Source organism: Scyliorhinus torazame, chromosome 22, assembly GCF_047496885.1.
Source record: "Scyliorhinus torazame isolate Kashiwa2021f chromosome 22, sScyTor2.1, whole genome shotgun sequence".
Taxonomy (NCBI): Eukaryota; Metazoa; Chordata; class Chondrichthyes; order Carcharhiniformes; family Scyliorhinidae; genus Scyliorhinus; species Scyliorhinus torazame.
The window spans coordinates 94,485,858-94,503,415 of record NC_092728.1 but is presented as its reverse complement, the minus strand read 5'-3'; the positions used below and the strand labels follow the sequence as shown (position 1 = coordinate 94,503,415).

The window sequence follows — 17,558 nt, the reverse complement described above, 5'->3', positions numbered from 1 at the left end:
AGAAAAGGGGATGGCTAGTCGACGGGGGGGGGGGGGGGGGGGGAAGAGCCCCCCAACCCGGTTGATCACGTGGAACATGAGGGTTGAACGGGCCGATTAAGAGGGCAAGGGTACTTGCGCACCTAAAGAAGCTAAAGGCAGACGTGGTCATGCTTCAGGAGACGCACCTGAAACTGGCGGATCAGGTCAGATTAAGAAAAGGATGGGTGGGACAGGTATTCCACTCAGGCTTGGATGCGAAAAATAGAGGGGTGGCAATACTGGTGGGGAAACGGGTATTGTTTGAGGCGAAGACCATAGTGGCGGACAGTGGGGGTAGATACGTGATGGTGAGTGGCAGATTGCAAGGTGAGGCGGTGGTGCTGGTGAATGTATATGCCCCGAACTGGGATGACGTGAGCTTTATGAAGCGTATGTTGGGGCGCATCCCGGACCTGGATATGGGAAAGTTGGTAATGGGGGGGGGGGGGGGGGGGGAGGAAGACTTCAACACGTTGCTGGACCCAGGGCTGGACCGGTCCAGATCTAGGACCGGGAGGAGGCCGGCAGCGGCCAAGGTGCTTAAGGGCTTTATGGAGCAGATGGGAGGAGTGGATCCCTGGAGATTTACTAGGCCAAGGAGTAAAGAGTTTTCCTTCTTCTCCCATGTCCACAAAGTGTACTCCCGGATAGAGCTCTTTGTCCTGGGAAGGGCGCTGATCCCGAAGGTGGCAGGAATGGAGTATTCGGCTATAGCCATTTCAGATCATGCCCCACATTGGGTAGATCTGGAAGTAGGAGAGGAAAAGGAACAGCTCCCACTCTGGAGATTAGATATGGGACTGTTGGCGGACGAGGGGGTATGTGTAAGGGTGAGGGGATGTATTGAAAGGTACCTAGAGATTAATGACGGAGAGGTCCAGGTGGGAGTGGTCTGGGAGGCGCTGAAGGCAGTGGTTAGAGGGGAGCTGATCTCCATAAGGGCCCATAAGGGGAAACAAGAGGGTAAAGAAAGGGAGAGATTGTTGAGGGAGATTTTGAGGGTGGATAGGCAATATGCGGAGGCTCCAGATGAAGGGCTATACAGGGAAAGACGGAGATTGCACACGGACTTTGACTTGTTGACCACGGGTAAGGCGGAGGCACAATGGAGGAAGGCACAGGGAGTGCAGTATGAATATGGAGAGAAGGCGAGCCAGCTGCTGGCCCAACAACTTAGGAAGAGGGGGGCGGCGAGAGAGATCGGAGGGGTTAGAGACGAGGAGGGAAAGATGGAACGGGGAGCGGAGAGGGTGAATGGGGTGTTTAAGGTATTTTACGAGAGGCTATATAAGGCTCAACCCCCGGAAGGGAAAGAGGGAATGATGCGTTTCCTAGACCAGCTGGAGTTCCCGAAGGTTGAGGAACAGGAGATGACAGGACTGGGAGCGCAGATTGAGGTGGAGGAGGTGGCAAAAGGAATTGGGAACATGCAGGCAGGGAAGGCCCTGGGACCGGATGGGTTCCCGGTGGAGTTCTATAGGAAATACGTGCACCTGCTGGCCCCACTTCTGACGAGAACCTTTAATGAGGCTAGGGAAAGGGGGACACTACCCCCGACGATGTCGGAGGCGACGATATCGCTGATCCTGAAAAGAGACAAAGAGCCGCTGCAGTGCGGGTCATACAGGCCTATCTCCCTTTTGAACGTAGATGCCAAGCTTTTGGCCAAGGTGATGGCGACGAGGACGTGCATGATGATCAAACGGGGTTTGTTAAAGGGAGGCAATTGAATGCTAATATACGGAGGCTGCTGGGGGTGATGATGATGCCCCCACCGGAGAGGGAGGCGGAGATACTGGTGGCGATGGATGCAGAGAAAGCATTTGATATGGAGCGGGACTACCTGTGGGAAGTACTGAGGAGATTTGGATTTGGAGAGGGGTTCATTAGATGGGTTCAGCTCCTGTACAGGGCCCCGGTGGCAAGTGTGATTACAAATAGGCAACGATCTGACCACTTCCGACTACATAGGGGTACAAGACAGGGATGTCCCCTGTCCCCGTTACTGTTTGCGTTGGCAATTGAGCCACTGGCCATAGCGCTGAGGGGCTCCAGGAAGTGGAGGGGGGTACTTAAGAGGAGGAGAAGAGCATCGGGTGTCATTATACGCGGATGATTTGTTGTTGTATGTCGCGGACCCAGTGGAGGGGATGCCCGAGATAATGTAGACACTCAGGGAGTTTGGAGAATATTCAGGATATAAATTGAATATGGGGAAGAGTGAACTGTTTGTGATGCACCCCGGGGAACAGGGCAGGGGAATAGACGATTTACCGTTGAGGAGGATAACAAGGGATTTCCGGTATTTAGGGATCCAGGTGGCCAGGAACTGGGGAACCTTGCATAAGCTTAACTTGGCACGGCTGGTAGAGCAGATGGAAGAGGACTTTAGGAGGTGGGACATGGCGCCCCTGTCATTGGCGGGCAGGGTGCAGGCGGTTAAAATGGTGGTCCTTCCAAGGTTTCATTTTGTGTTCCAGTGCCTCCCTGTACTGATTACAAAGGCCTTTTTTAAGAAGGTGGACAAGAGTATTATGAGCTTTGTGTGGGCTGGAAAGACCCCAAGAGTAAAGAGGGGGTTCCTGCAGCGCAGTAGGGACAGAGGGGGACTGGCACTGCCGAGTCTAAGTGATTATTATTGGGCCGCCAACGTGTCAATGATATGTAAGTGGATGAGGGAAGGGGAAGGAGCGGCGTGGAAAAGACTGGAGATGGCGTCCTGTAGGGGAACTAGTCTAAAAGCACTGGCGACGGCGCCGTTACCGTTCTCCCTGGAAAAATACACCACAAACCCAGTGGTGGTGGCAACTCTGAAAATTTGGGGGCAGTGGAGACGACATAAGGGAGTGACGGGTGCCTCAGTGTGGTCCCCGATAAGGAACAACCATAGGTTCGTCCCGGGAAGGATAGATGGGGGATTCAAATCTTGGCAGCGAGCAGGAATTGCGAAATTGAAGGACTTGTTCTTAGATGGGACGTTCGAGAGTCTGGGAGCACTGACAGAAAAATATGGGTTGCCACCTGGGAATGCATTTCGCTATATGTAAGTGAGGGCATTTGTGAGGCAAAAGTGGAGGGAATTTCCGCAGCTCCCGGCGCAAGAGATCCAGGACAGAGTGATTTCGGGGGCATGGGTGGGTGATGGTAGGGTGTCATATGGGAAATGAGAGACGAGGGGGAGACGATGGTAGAGGAGCTGAAGGGAAAATGGGAGGAGGAGATGGGGGAAGAGATTGAGGAGGGGCTGTGGGCAGATGCCCAAAGTAGGGTAAACTCTTCGTCCTCGTGTGCCAGGCTCAGCTTGATACAATTCAAGGTTCTACACAGGGCGCATATGACTGGAGCAAGGCGGAGTAGATTTTTTGGAGTGGAGGATAGGTGCGGGAGATGCGCGGGAAGCCCAGCGAACCACACCCACATGTTTTGGTCATGTCCGGTATTGCATGGGTTCCGGGTGGGTGTGGCAAAAGTGATTTCAAAGGTGGTGGGGGTCCGGGTCGAACCAGGCTCGGGGTTGGCTATATTTGGGGTTGCAGATGAGCCGGGAGTGCAGGAGGCGAGAGAGGCCGATGTTTTGGCCTTTGCGTCCCTAGTAGCCCGGCGAAGGATTCTACTTATGTGGAAAGAAGCTAAGCCCCCGGGTGTGGAGGCATGGATCAATGACATGGCAGGGTTCATAAAATTGGAGCGGATAAAGTACGCACTAAGAGGTTCGGCTCAAGGGTTCACCAGGCGGTGGCAACCATTCCTCGACTATCTCGCAGAGCGATAAGGGAAAATAGGAAAGGTAGCAGCAGCAACCCAGGGGGGAGGGGGGAAAGAGGGCTCATTTGGGTCCTCCGGGGTTTTGTGTGTGTGTTTATATATTAGTTATTTATATTAGATGTTACAAAGTTACTATTTCTGTTGTTTCTTATTTTGTTGTTGGCAGTTGCCGTTAGTTAGCATATTATCTTTTTTTTTTTTTTTTTAAACGATCAATGTATATATTACAAATTTGTAAAATGGGAAAATTTTGTTTGATCGAAAAACTTTAATAAAATATATTTTTTAAAAATAAATAAAAATAAATAAATATCTGTAGTGAGAGTACCTTTAAGAAATGGGTGTTTACTACTGCAGTGATGTCAGAGAGTGGGTGGAGCTGAGCTGTCTGTCAGCTTTTTACTTTTGTTTTTGAGCAGGCTGCAGGGTGCGTTTTAGTTTTGTTTTCAGAGCTGGTTAGCTGCAGTCACAGCCAGAAGGTGTATGAATCTCTCTCTGTAATCTAAAGACTGTAAATCAATCCTGGTGATTTAAAACTAATAACAGTAGTGACTTTAACCTGAATTGCTTCTGGTAAACTGTGTTTTAAGTCTTATGGATGTTAAAAGAAAAGCTTAAAGGATTGTATTCTTTGCGGGTTGTATTTGAATTGATGGTTGCTAAGATGTTCACTGTATGTTTTAAAAAGGTTAACTTGAGTTCATAGAATAAACATTGTTTTGCTTTAAAAAAAAATTCCATTTCTACTCTACTGCACTTGTAGAGTGGGCTGGGTGCTCACCATACCACAATCTATTAAAAGTTGTGGGTCAGGGAAACTCCATGATACATTTTGGGGTTCTCTAAACCCTGGCCCATAACAATAGACCCAGATGTCCATAGGCTGCTTTCCCCTTTGATTGGGGAGAGCTGTCTGGTGTTGATTTAACCTGAGGATTACCACACCTTAGGCAATGGGCAAGGTTGAGAAGGCGGTGCCTTCATGAATAACCTCAGCCAGTACGGAAATTGAACCCAAGCTGCTGCTCTTGCTCTGCATCGAACCAGCTATCTGGTCAAGTGAGCTAAACCAGCCCCTACATCTTATAGTTACCAAACACTATATATAAATTATTAATTACATAATACTTACATAGACTGTAAATGGCATTTTGATAGCACTCAAATTCCAAATTGCTAGATTGTTGCTGTTCAGAATAAGAACTAGTGTCTTATTGGCACTAATCGGCTGCACATGCAAAAATATCTGGAAAGACCAAATAACAAATGGTTAATAATTTACACAACACAAACACCACAATGCCTCCAAGTATGATAGATCAATGCAATTGGGATAACTGACGTATTTTCCTAACTGGCTGTGTTTTGACTCAATTTCTTTCTAAAATGGTCTACCTGAAACGATGGTGGAAACTGATTCTACAAATAATTTTTTTAAAGTTTTACTGGTACTTAAAGATGAAAAACTTACATCGTTTGGTCTTGAACATAAAGTAAATGTGAGGCTAGCATGACTGTTTTTGCAAAGTTCAAGCACAGACACAGCAGGTTGAACTGTATCCTTCTGTGCTGTAAATATCTGATTCTATGACATTCAGAAGATTCTTATTTACTGTAGTTTCAATCATGGAGTTCAGAGACTCTCAAATTCCACTCCACCTCCAATTCATCAGCTAATACAAAAGATACTAAAATATTCAATTCAAAATCTTCTACACTTTTAGGGAGTCGATCAAAGCACTGTGGAAGGAGTGAGAGGAGGGTGACCTGATAGGACTCACTCCATCCCCAAGATTGATCTGTTAAAAATTATGCAGAGCAGATCCTGGGGCTTTAATCGAGAATAGGGTCCGGTTTGCTCAGTTGGCAGGGCAACTAATTTTAATGCAGAGCAAGGCCAACAGCGCAGGTTCAATTCCTGTACCGGCTGAGGTAATTCATGATCCCTTCAATATTGATTTTGTTTGAAACAGCTAATAGGTGAACTAAATTTTATCATCCCATTAGCTATCTGTAGTACAAATCATTATGGAACACATAATAGGCATTTGTATACATTTTATGAAATCCTTCTCAACCATGTTCCCTGCCTGAGGTGTGGTGATCCTCAAGTTAAATCACCACCCGTCAGCTCTCCCCCTTAAAAGGGAAAAGCAGCTCATGGTCATCTGGGATTTTGGCGACTTTACTTACTTTATTAGTGAAGAACATTACACTTAGCACCGAGAAGAACATCACACCCAGCACCATGCATCTCTAACAACATGGCAACATCTTCGAGTATTGAACATGATACGAATCGAGCATACCTTGATTTGGATTATGTGTGGAGAATGCTCCTAAAGCCTCTATAACATTCAAACTCTGACTTTTGTTTGTTCCATTTGATGTTAAAGAAATATCAAGTGGTTCCAAACACAGTTCATTTTAAAATGCTTAACTTATTATAATTTCCAAAAATTAGGTTGTCAATTTTTGTTAATTTATTGTAACAAAGCATATCATTATCTAGTCATTCAATGCTCATCATAAAAAAACAGACTTACATAAATCAGCAACATGTGCAATCATCAGATTTGACAATGACTGGGTTCACACAAAGTGTTTAATTAGTAGTTTTCTTTTATTACATATAATGCTTGGAATGTTCTATATGCATTTTGCCAATTAGGACACTCGTTGCTATGTCTAATGATCAAGAAAAATACCATTACCAAACGATCATTAATTTATAATTACAGTTTTGCAAAATATTTTTCCTTTCACGTCATATCTACAGGAAATAACATGCAAAAGATTCTAGAGTCAAATAGTCATATGAATCTTACACATAATTGGTACATTTGATGTATTTCTGAATATACCAAACCAAAAATAATGTTATGGTATCTTGTAATAATTCTGTTCAATAGAGAATAGGGAGCAACAAAATATAAAGAGATTTAATTTAATAAGGAAAGCAGTTAATAGACTGCGATAACCTACAATGTAAACATGCTGTGAAATTAAGAAATCTGTCCATTTAATCACCCTAGTTTGGGCCATGAATTGTTTATCTCCAGAATATGACTGCATAGAACTTATAACTTTTGTTTTTCATAAACCCGATGTGTAGAACATTCAAATTTAATTGAAGGATGACTTTTTTTCCCAAACAATTATATGTAAAAGTCAGCAATTTGTATGTAATAAAATAGAACTAACTCCCTGTCAACATTTAGACAGAGACCCAAAACTCCAAAGTGATTAGCACAAAGCCAAGTACCAGTGCTTTGTTATAAGGCAGCTGTTGAATTGAGTGACATTTCCCCAACATGCAAGTGGATGGGAGTGTTCCTGCAAGCACAGGAAAAGGAAAGAATAATGGGCAAGTCTAAATTAGCTATTTAAATAATCCCTTCAATACTGATCTTGTTTGAAATAGCCAATAGGTGAACTAAATTTTATTGTCCCATTAGCTATCTGTAGTACAAATCATTATGGAACACATAATAGGCATATTGCCCCATTAGCTATCTGTACTACAGATCATTATGGAACATATAATAGGCATGTGTATACATTTTATGAAATCAGCATCAAGTGTTTGCTTCAGATCTCCACACTGGAGGGGTATTAATCTCTCCTATTAATGTGAATGATCAAAGCTCATTGGAACAGCATACGAGGCAGTTGTCAGAGTGAGGCCACTCCCACATTGATCTTTTGGTCCTTGAAGTCAAACATTATGGGTTCAGTCTTCCCAGTATATGGTGAAATGTACGTGCAGCTGGATTTCCTAACTTAATCCTCCTTTAAAGAAAGCCAGAAAACTACAACGGGTCATTTTTTGCTTAACCTAGTTTTAATAATAATAATTGGACTTCCGGTTGCGGCGATGCGGAGCTAAGCCGCACATTTCAGCAGCTCCCACTATAACGGACTTGTGGGCCCTCCGGAGGAGCCCCAACAGAAATTTTTTGATTGAATCCCGTGTGGGAAGGTGAAGTAAGGTCCCCCTTACGTCGTATGGTGGGGATTAGCAGTGGAGCAACGGAGAAAGAGGCTCTGGAGCAGCGGCAAAAACGAGGGGGGAAAAACAAGATGGCGGAGGACGGTGATCGAGCAGCATGGGGGCCGGACCAGCAGGAGTTCCTCAGGCGCTGTGTGGAGGAGCTTAAAAAGGAGGTGCTGGCGCCAATGCTGTTGGCGATCGAGGGTCTGAAGGAGACCCAGAAGGTCCAGGCAGTGGAGCTCCGTGAGGTGAGGGATAAAACTAATGAGAACGAGGACGAGATCCTGGGCCTGGCGGTAAAGATGGAGGCGCATGAGACGGTGCACAAGAGGTGGGCAGAGGGGCTCGAGGTCCTGGGGAACAGGTCGAGGAGGAAGAATCTCCGGATTCCGGGTCTCCCCGAAGGAGTGGAGGGGTCTGATGCTGGGGCGTATGTGAGCACGATGCTCCATTCTCTGATGGGTGCGGAGGTCTCTCCGAGCCCCCTGGAGCTAGAAGGGGCTCACCGGGTCCTGGCGAGGAGACCCAAGGCTGGCGAGCCGCCAAGGGCGATAGTGGCGAGGTTCCATCGCTTCACAGACAAAGAGAGTGTCCTGAGATGGGCCAAGAAGCTCAAACTGAGGGGCTGTGATTGTGGGGGAGATGTTGACTGTATACAGGGTTGTAAATATGGGTAAAGAATGTTTCACGGGTGGGATGATGGATGGGGATGGGGGATGAGTTCCTTTTTCTTTTGATGAGATAGTGGGGAATGTGGGCGTCGGTGCTGGAGGGAGGCGAGACTCGGGGATGGGGGAACTGGGATAAGGCCGCAACAGGAGCTGCGCCATAGGGGGCGGGGCTGGCTCAGGAAAGCGCAGACTTTTTCTCGTGCTGGGGGGGGGGGGGGGGGGGGGGTGGAGGAATGCAAGGAGGAGGAGAGATTCCCACACAGGGGAGATCAACGGGAAGGCGGAGGAAGCCAGGGTCAACAGAAGTCAGCTGACTCACGGAAGTAGTATGGGGGGAGCAAAAGAGCTAGATGCGGATCTAGCGGGGAGGGGGGGGGGGGGGGGGGAGATAATCGGGTTGCTGCTGCACTGGCCGAGGGGGAACTGAAAATGGAAGAGGTGGTCGGGGCGGGGGTTCCCCGTCTGGGGGACTGGAGGGTGCGGGAGACGCGGGCATAGGACTGGCCTAAGATAGGAGATGGCTAGTCAGCAGGGGGGGGTTGGCCCCCCAATCCGGCTGATCACGTGGAATGTGAGAGGCCTAAATAGGCAGGTTAAGAGGGCCCGAGTGTTCGCGCACTTGAAGGGACTGAAGGCAGACGTGATCATGCTTCAGGAGACACATCTGAAGGTGGCAGATCAGGTCAGGTTAAGGAAGGGATGGGTAGGACAGGTGTTCCATTCGGGGCTGGATGCGAAGAATAGAGGGGTGGCAATACTGGTGGGGGAGCGGGTGTAGTTTGAGGCCAAGAACATAGTAGCGGACAATGGAGGCCGATACGTGATGGTGAGTGGTAGGTTGCAGGGGACGGGGGTGGTATTGGTAAATGTATACGCCCCGAACTGGGACGATGCTGGATTCATGAAACGGATGTTGGGGCGTATTCCAGACTTGGAGGTAGGGAGTTTGATAATGGGTGGGGATTTCAACACAAGTGTTGGACCCAGCATTAGGTCATTCCAGATCAGGACGGGGAAGAGGCCGACTGCGGCCAAGGTGCTCAGGGAGTTTATGGATCAGATGGGGGGAGTAGAGCCGTGGAGATTTGCCAGGCCTTTGGCCAGAGAATTTTCTTATTTCTCCCATGTACATAAGGCCTACTCCCGGATAGATGTGTGTGTTCTGGGCAGGGCATTGATCCCGAAAGTGGAGGAAACGGAGTATTCGGCCATAGCCATTTCAGACCACGCCCCGCATTGGGTGGAGCTAGAGCTGGGGGAGGAGAGGGACCAATGCCCGTTGTGGCGGCTGGATGTGGGACTGCTGGTAGACGAGGAAGTGTGTGGGAGGGTGCGGGGGTGTATCGAAAGGTACCTAGAGGCCAACGACAACGGGGAGGTGCAGGTGGGATTAGTATGGGAGGCGCTGAAGGCGGTGGTCAGGGGAGAGTTAATCTCCATCAGGGCTCATAGGGAGGAGAGAGGGGGCAGGAGGAGAGAGGGGGCAGGGAAAGGGAGAGGTTAGTGGGGGAGATTTTAAGGGTGGACAGGAGATATGCAGAGGCCCCTGATGAAGGACTACTCAGGGAGAGGCGAAGTCTCCAGACGGAGTTCGACCTGCTGACCACAGGGAAGGCAGAGACACAGTGGAGGAAGGCACAGGGGGCGATGTATGAATATGGGGAGAAGGCGAGTCGGATGCTGGCACATCAGCTCCTTAAGAGGATGGCAGCGAGGGAAATAGGTGGAGTCAAGGATGGCAGGGGAACTACGGTGCGGAGTGCGGTGAAAGTGAATGAGGCATTCAAGGCCTTTTACGAGGAGCTGGTCCCAGCCCCCAGCAGGAAAAGAGGGGATGCGATGATTCTTGGACCAACTGAGGTTCCCGAGAGTGGAGGAGCAGGAGGTGGCTGGTTTGGGGGCGCCAATTGGGATGGAGGAGCTGGTTAAAGGACTGGGGAGCATGCAGGCAGGGAAGGCCCCGGGGCCGGATGGGTTCCCGGTGGAGTTCTGTAGGAAGTATGTAGACCTGTTAGCCCCGTTGCTGGTAAGGACCTTCAATGAAGCAAGGGAGGGGGGGACTCTGCCCCCGACAATGTCGGAGGCGACAATCTCTTTGATCCTGAAGCGGGATAAGGACCCACTGCAATGCGGGTCGTATAGACCGATCTCACTCCTCAACGTAGATGGTAAGTTGCTGGCAAAAATGTTGGCTACGAGGATTGAGGACTGTGTCCCGGGGGTGATTCACGAGGACCAGACGGGATTCGTAAAGGGTAGGCAGCTACATACCAATGTGCAAAGGCTCCTAAATGTGATAATGATGCCATCGGTGGAGGGAGAGGCGGAGAGAGTGGCAGCTATGGACGCGGAGAAGGCCTTTGACCGAGTAGAGTGGGAATATCTCTAGGAAGTGTTTCGGAGGTTTGGGTTTGGAGAGGGGTTTATCAGTTGGGTTAAACTCCTATATAGAGCCCTGGTAGCGAGTGTGGTTACGAATCGGCGGAGGTTGGACTATTTTCGGCTGTATCGAGGGACGAGGCAGGGGTGCCCTTTGTCCCCCTTGTTGTTTGCACTAGCAATTGAACCTTTGGCCATGGCATTAAGGGAGTCTGGGAAATGGAGGGGGTGGTCCGAGGGAGAGAGGAGCATCGAGTGTCGCTGTATGCAGCCGAACTGTTGCTGTATGTGGCGGACCCAGTGGAGGGGATGGTGGAGGTCATGCAGATCCTAAGGGAGTTTGGGGACTTCTCGGGCTATAAGCTCAATGTAAGGAAGAGTGAGCTCTTTGTGGTGCATCCGGGGGATCAGGGAAGAGGGATAGACGACCTACCGCTGAGGAGGGCGGATAGGAGCTTTCGATACTTGGGGATCCAGGTAGCTAGGAGCTGGGGGGCCCTGCACAAACTTAACGAGGCTGGTGGAGCAGATGGAGGAGGACTTACGGTGGGACATGTTGCCACTCTCGCTAGCGGGCAGGGTACAGTCGATTAAAATGGTGGTCCTTCCGAGGTTTCTTTTTGTATTTCAATGCCTTCCAATTGTGATCACCAAGGCCTTTTTTAAGAGGGTAGGCAGGAGCATTATGGGCTTTGTGTGGGCGAGTAAGACCCCGAGGGTAAGGAGGGGGTTCCTGGAGCGTAGTAGGGATAGAGGGCTGGCGTTGCCGAATCTGGGTGGCTACTATTGGGCAGCCAACGTGGCGATGATCCGTAAGTGGGTGATGGAGGGTGAGGGGGCATCATGGAAGAGGCTGGAGATGGCGTCCTGCAAAGGAACGAGCCTGGGGGCGCTGGTGACGGCACCGCTGCCGCTCTCGCCGACAAGGTATATCACGAGCCCGGTGGTGGCGGCAACGCTAAAGATCTGGGGGCAGTGGAGATGGCACAGGGGTGTGATGGGAGCCTCGGTGTGGTCCCCGATCAGAGACAACCATCGGTTTGTCCCAAGAAAGATGGAAGGGGGGTTTCAGAGCTGGCATAGGGCAGGGATTAGAAGAATGGGGGACCTGTTCATTGATGGGACGTTTGCGAGCTTAGGGGCGCTGGACGAGAAGTTTGGGCTACCCCCAGGAAACGCTTTCAGGTACATGCAAGTGAGGGCGTTTGTGAGGCGGCAGGTGAGGGAATTCCCGCTGCTCCCGGCACAGGGGATTCAAGACAGGGTGATTTCGGGCATATGGGTCGGAGAAGGCAAGGTGTCGACGATATACCAGGAGATGAAAGAGGGGGAGGCTTTGTTAGAGGAGCTGAAGGGTAAATGGGAAGAGGAGCTGGGGTAGGAAATTGAGGAGGGTCTGTGGGCTGATGATGCCCTAAGTAGGGTTAATTCCTCTTCCTCGTGTGCCAGGCTTAGCCCGATACAATTTAAGGTTGTTCACAGAGCGCATATGACGGGGGCGAGGCGGAGTAGGTTCTTTGGGGCGGAGGTGCTCAGGAAGTCCGGCGAACCATGTCCATATGTTTTGGTCATGCCTGGCACTGGATGGGAGTTGCCGGAACAGTATCTAAGGTGGTGAAAGTCCGGGTCAAGCCAAGCTGGGGACTAGCGCTGTTTGCAGGAGCGGACGAGCCGGGAGTGCAGGAGGCGAAAGATGCCAGCATTCTGGCCTTTGTGTCCCTAGTAGCCCGGCGAAGGATCTTATTAATGTGGAAAGGGGCGAAGCCCCCCAGCGTGGAGGCCTGGATAAATGATATGGCAGGGTTTATCAAGTTGGAGAGGATAAAGTTTGCCTTGAGGGTCTGCGCAGGGGTTCTACAGGCGGTGGCAACCGTTCCTAGACTATCTCGCGGAGCGTTAGATGAAGGTCGGACAGCAGCAGCAGCAACCCGTGGGGGGGGCGGGGGGGGGGTTCTGGGGGGCATTTGAGCAAGAAAATACATGAATGATCCGAAAAACTGATATGTACGGGAGGAATCCAATGTACAAAGTTCTGTATCATATTGACTTGCCATGTTCATGTCTTGCTATGCGAGATTTCCTTCTTGTGTGTTACGGGGGGGGGGGGGGGGGGGGTTGTTTGTATGGTTGAAAATTGTTTAAAAATTCTTAATAAACATATTTTAAAAAAAAATAATAATTGCTTCATGACAATTTTAAAAATAGAATGATCTTACTTTACACGTGATTTAATAACCTTTTCAAATGTTTCCTGTATGTAACTATTTTTACAATGCTGTTACAAATTTTATGCCAGCTCTTAGTTTGCAATAAGCTTCAGGTTATTCATTTCAGTTTTTGAAATTGTTGTACAATTTTTATCTGAAGGCATTCTCTTTTGATCAAATCACATGTAAAACTAGGTCATTAAAATCAGCATGTACAAAACAATTAAAATATTGGGCTACAGTTTCTATTTCTGCTGTGTTTCTTGTAGATATAATTGTTTTCGGTTTGAACTTTTTTTTCCCTTTTGCTTTCATACCCTATGCTTATGTAAACTGGCTTCCCGCTATTCTTCAATCCCATTTTAAAAGAGACGGCTCCATGCTATGTTGGGCACTCTGCCAGCTATATGCCTGCCAGACATAGGACTTCAGCCCTGCCTCTCTATATTTATGATCTGTCCAGCATATCTGTTTGTTCAATGTATTGTGATTAATTATATAGCTTACATAATTTTCTAATGAGAGAAATGAATGTATGACAACCAAAAAGAAAAGACATTTCTGTTTTTTCAAAAAGCGCCGACCAAGTGTGAAGTGCATTGAGGGACTTGCGCTTCTCTGGACAGCCTGACTTAATGGAAACAGAAGTACGAGATGGGGCTATAACACTGTCAATTCTCTGACCCATGGCTCCCCACTGGAAATGCAGAATTGGAAAATATACTCTTGCAAAGCATGAATGAGATCTAATTATTTTCTGTGCAATGTAGCAATATTATCTTATTTCAAAGTTATTAAAGTACACATCTAACTTGGTTGACAGTTAAACTGCCAATTACGTCAACTGTTACCATACCTAAATGTACATATGTACACTTTCCCTCAGCTCCTTAACCATACTGAAACCTGTGCCATCAATATGCTCTACGCCTTCAATGAGTGCAGGGAGCTCATCCATGTATGTCGTTCCACAAAAATGGCTTCTAACTGGCACTTGAGTGCTAATCCTCAATTAGGGAATCTGTTTCAGACCTCCAGACTTCAAGTTACGGTAATCATCAAGTAAGACCAAAATTGTATACTAAAACAAGTCTTTCAAACAGGCATGTCTTATTAGTACAAAATCATTTTTGATCTTTTTATCAAAATAATCCCCCATGAATAAATGCTTAAACTTAAATACCTGAAGCAAATTAGGAGGAATCAAATTGATGACATAAACAACTTCATTAGCAGATGAGCTGTCACTGCATACACAGCCTTGTAAAACATTGAGCGGCTTAAGGCACGAGATAGTAACAGGATGATTTATTCCAACTTTTCCGACTTTACATTCATTGGTTTTCACAGGACCTATTAAACACAAAATAGCAATATTTTAGTTACTCCAAAATATAAAATGGGTGGAGGGGTTAATTAAGAATGGGAACTAAATTTTAAGTTAATAACATTGCAAAATTCATATGAAACATGATCCATGAAATTATATACACTCTGCTTTGTTATATATCAACTTTGATTTTAAAAAAGTATGATTTACCACTTGTGAATTGATTTTCTTTTCCTGACCATCTATGATTATAAAATGATCCAACAGAATACCATTTCCAGTTGAATATATCATCTTAGCTCAATAAGAATATCGAAAATATGAAATGTGATTATTAAACTTTTATGTAAACTTAACTCAAGAACGACATCAAACAAAAAACAACAATGAACATTATGGTGTGAATAGATAAAATGCATCATAATTTATGAAATGAAAATAATTTCCTGTCAACATTTTTCTAAGTTATACAGCAAAACACAATCAGGAATCAGTCTATATTTAGGGTGCACACATTTCCACCAACTGCAATCAGCAAAATCAGATCGTTGCAGTTCATAGTCTAGTTAAGATAGCAGAATCCAGTCTGCAAATAGCAAATACACCAAGTGTAAGTGTTTCCTCAATATGCTTGCAATCTGGCCTGTTAGAATGCTATATTGTCAACACCATGTAAAGCTGTGTTTTTCAAACTTTTTGGCCCGGGTCCCATTTTTACCAACCAGCCATCCTTCGTGACCCTTCATTTTTGCTTACCTTTAATGCAACAGGTGAGCCTGCTTGGTCCTTACAATCTCACTTGCTTTGCCATGTTACATTCCTGCCAGGGACTTCAGCTGACAATTTAAGTTCTCACTCCATCCATTGAAAACAAAATAAGTTTTGAGGGTTTAAACTTTCATTTGCCAGTACTCCCCTGCCTACAACACACATTGGGCGGGATTCGCCAGACTTATCCGCCCTGTGGCCAGAGAATCACGCCAGAGGTCAATGGACTTCTCCATTATCCGCGCCTCGCCCATGGCGCCCTTGTGACGGGCTGAGTGGAAGAATCCAGCCTCAGGACTTCGATCCCGGATTTGCACTGGCACAATTAATAATGCCATACCTTAAAAAATCCACTTTATGCTGCTTTGTCTGGATTTCAGTTTCTTCTTAATGGGCTGTTCACCAGAGGCCCTGAAGCTCTCACAGCACTGCTTTTGTCCTGCTGTGAATTTTCCTGAGCCACTCTCACCAGCAGATTTAGTGGAGATCCTAGCCTGTTTGCGTCTCTGGCTCTCTTCCTTTCCATTATAAATTTGTCAGTCCTGTTGCTTGCTTGCTGCTAACAAAATGGAGGAATCACTTTTTTGCCCAGTGTCTCGCCGCTCCATGCAGGAAGACTGCATCGATTTTAAAATCTGCTCCTGGGTCAGCATGCTGACGTCAGGAGAAGGTCTGCTCTGCTATGCTTCAGGCCTGCGCACTGCTGTGGAGACACCGGATAGTTGGTATTCTGAAAGCGGCTGGCATTATTAAAAGCCGGTCCCAGACATTGGGCACTACTCCCCATGATCGGGAACACCGCAACGCATAGCCCCACAACCCTTGTGACACCCGCCCGTGACCCACCCGCGGGTCATGATCCGGGGTTTGAAAACGACTAATGTAAAGGAGCTCAAATGCAGTGTTCAGCCGAGCACCTCAACACAATATTTAAGCAGAGCCAACAACAATGACAATGAGAATGTATATAAGGGTGTACAAACTAAATGAAAAAACTCTATTCCCCTTGAATCAAAATTTCATAGTCAACATACCGGGACTAATATTGGTCCTAAGAAGCTGATGAAGGATACACATCCAAAACTTCATCTTTCCTCTTTTGACCCATTCTGTCTTTCAGACTTTAATTGCAGATTTCCAATATTTTCTGTTTCCCTTACTGTACTGATCACAAAGATACACTTGCACTTCACTTGCACTTAAGTTAGCATAAAATGAGGGAGAGTATGAAGCAGATTCCTTGAAAGTTTAATGCTGATAGTTGGAGATGATACAGTGTGGTAGTCACCACTGTTGTATATATCACATGTAAGATGTAATACGGTAAGGCTCCTGTACTACAGGTACGGGGGTAGATCCCTGCCTGCTGGCTCCGCCCAGTAGGCGGAGTATAAATGTGTGCGCTCACCGAGCTGCAGCCATTTCGGCAGCAGCTGCAGGAGGCTACACATCTCTGCTTAATAAAGCCACAATTACACTCTACTCTCGTCATAATTGATAGTGCATCAATTTATTAAGCAGAGATTTTACAACGATGGACCTCAGCATCAAGCCGGATCGCCTGCAGTTGCACCCTCACGCGGACAACACCAAGTCGGCCTTTGCACATTGTCTTGCTTACTTTGAAGCCTACATCGGATCAGCGATAGAGCCACCCTCAAGAGGCACAGAAACTCCAGATCCTGTATACGCGGCTGAGCTCCGATATCTTCTCCCTCATCCGGGACGCGCCGACCTATGCTGAGGCCATGGCGCTACTGAAAGAGAACTACACTCAGCAGACCAACAAGCTCTATGCCAGGCACCTCCTGTCCACGCGGCATCAACTCCCCAGTGAGTGTGTGGAAGGTTTTTGGCGTGACCTGCACACCCTGGCGAGGGACTGCGATTGCCAGGCCGTTTCAGCCGTTGAACATTCCGAACTCCTAATTAGGGACGCTTTCGTGACGGGCATAGGGTCGGCGTACATCCGCCAGCGCCTCTTGAAGGGGCGACCCTTGACCTCGGGGCGACCAAGAAACTCGCGATCTCACGAACGGTAATGTACAAGTGTATGCCCCCAACCGCATGGCGCCCCCCCCTCCTGGACATCGTGGCCCCCACCAGCAAACACCCCATCGTGGAGCCCACCAGCGACCGCCCCGAGCCAACCCCAAGCCGTGATCACCCAAATGCTACTTCTGCGGACAAAGCACCCCCGGCAGCACTGCCCTAGGACACGTGGAGCGCACTCTGCAAGGACTGTGGGAAGGACATTTCGCTGCTGTGTGCCAGGCCCGCTCGATCGCCGCTGTAACCAGGCCCATTGTTCCTGCACCCCCCACGTGCGACCTGTGGGTGCCGCCATTTTCGCTCCCGCAACCCGCGTGCGGCCCTTGGGCGCCGCCATCTTCCTCGCCTCAGACCACATGCGGCCTGTGGGC

General features: G+C 47.9%; 1 protein-coding gene across 4 annotated transcripts in view; it reads right to left on the bottom strand.

Annotated features, from left to right (window-relative positions):
- LOC140399235 (transforming growth factor beta receptor type 3-like) overlaps positions 1 to 17,558 on the bottom strand; it is a 172,473-nt gene that overhangs the window by 118,036 nt on the left and 36,879 nt on the right. For 3 of the 4 annotated variants that reach the window (XM_072488640.1, XM_072488638.1, XM_072488642.1), the window contains exons 3-4: positions 14,221 to 14,390; positions 4,919 to 5,032 (exon numbers count right to left, since the gene is read on the bottom strand). In XM_072488640.1, coding sequence (XP_072344741.1) covers positions 4,919 to 5,032; positions 14,221 to 14,390 — 284 coding nt within the window. The remainder of the gene's footprint in view (positions 1 to 4,918; positions 5,033 to 14,220; positions 14,391 to 17,558) is intronic. The other variant, XM_072488641.1, reaches the window with a different exon arrangement.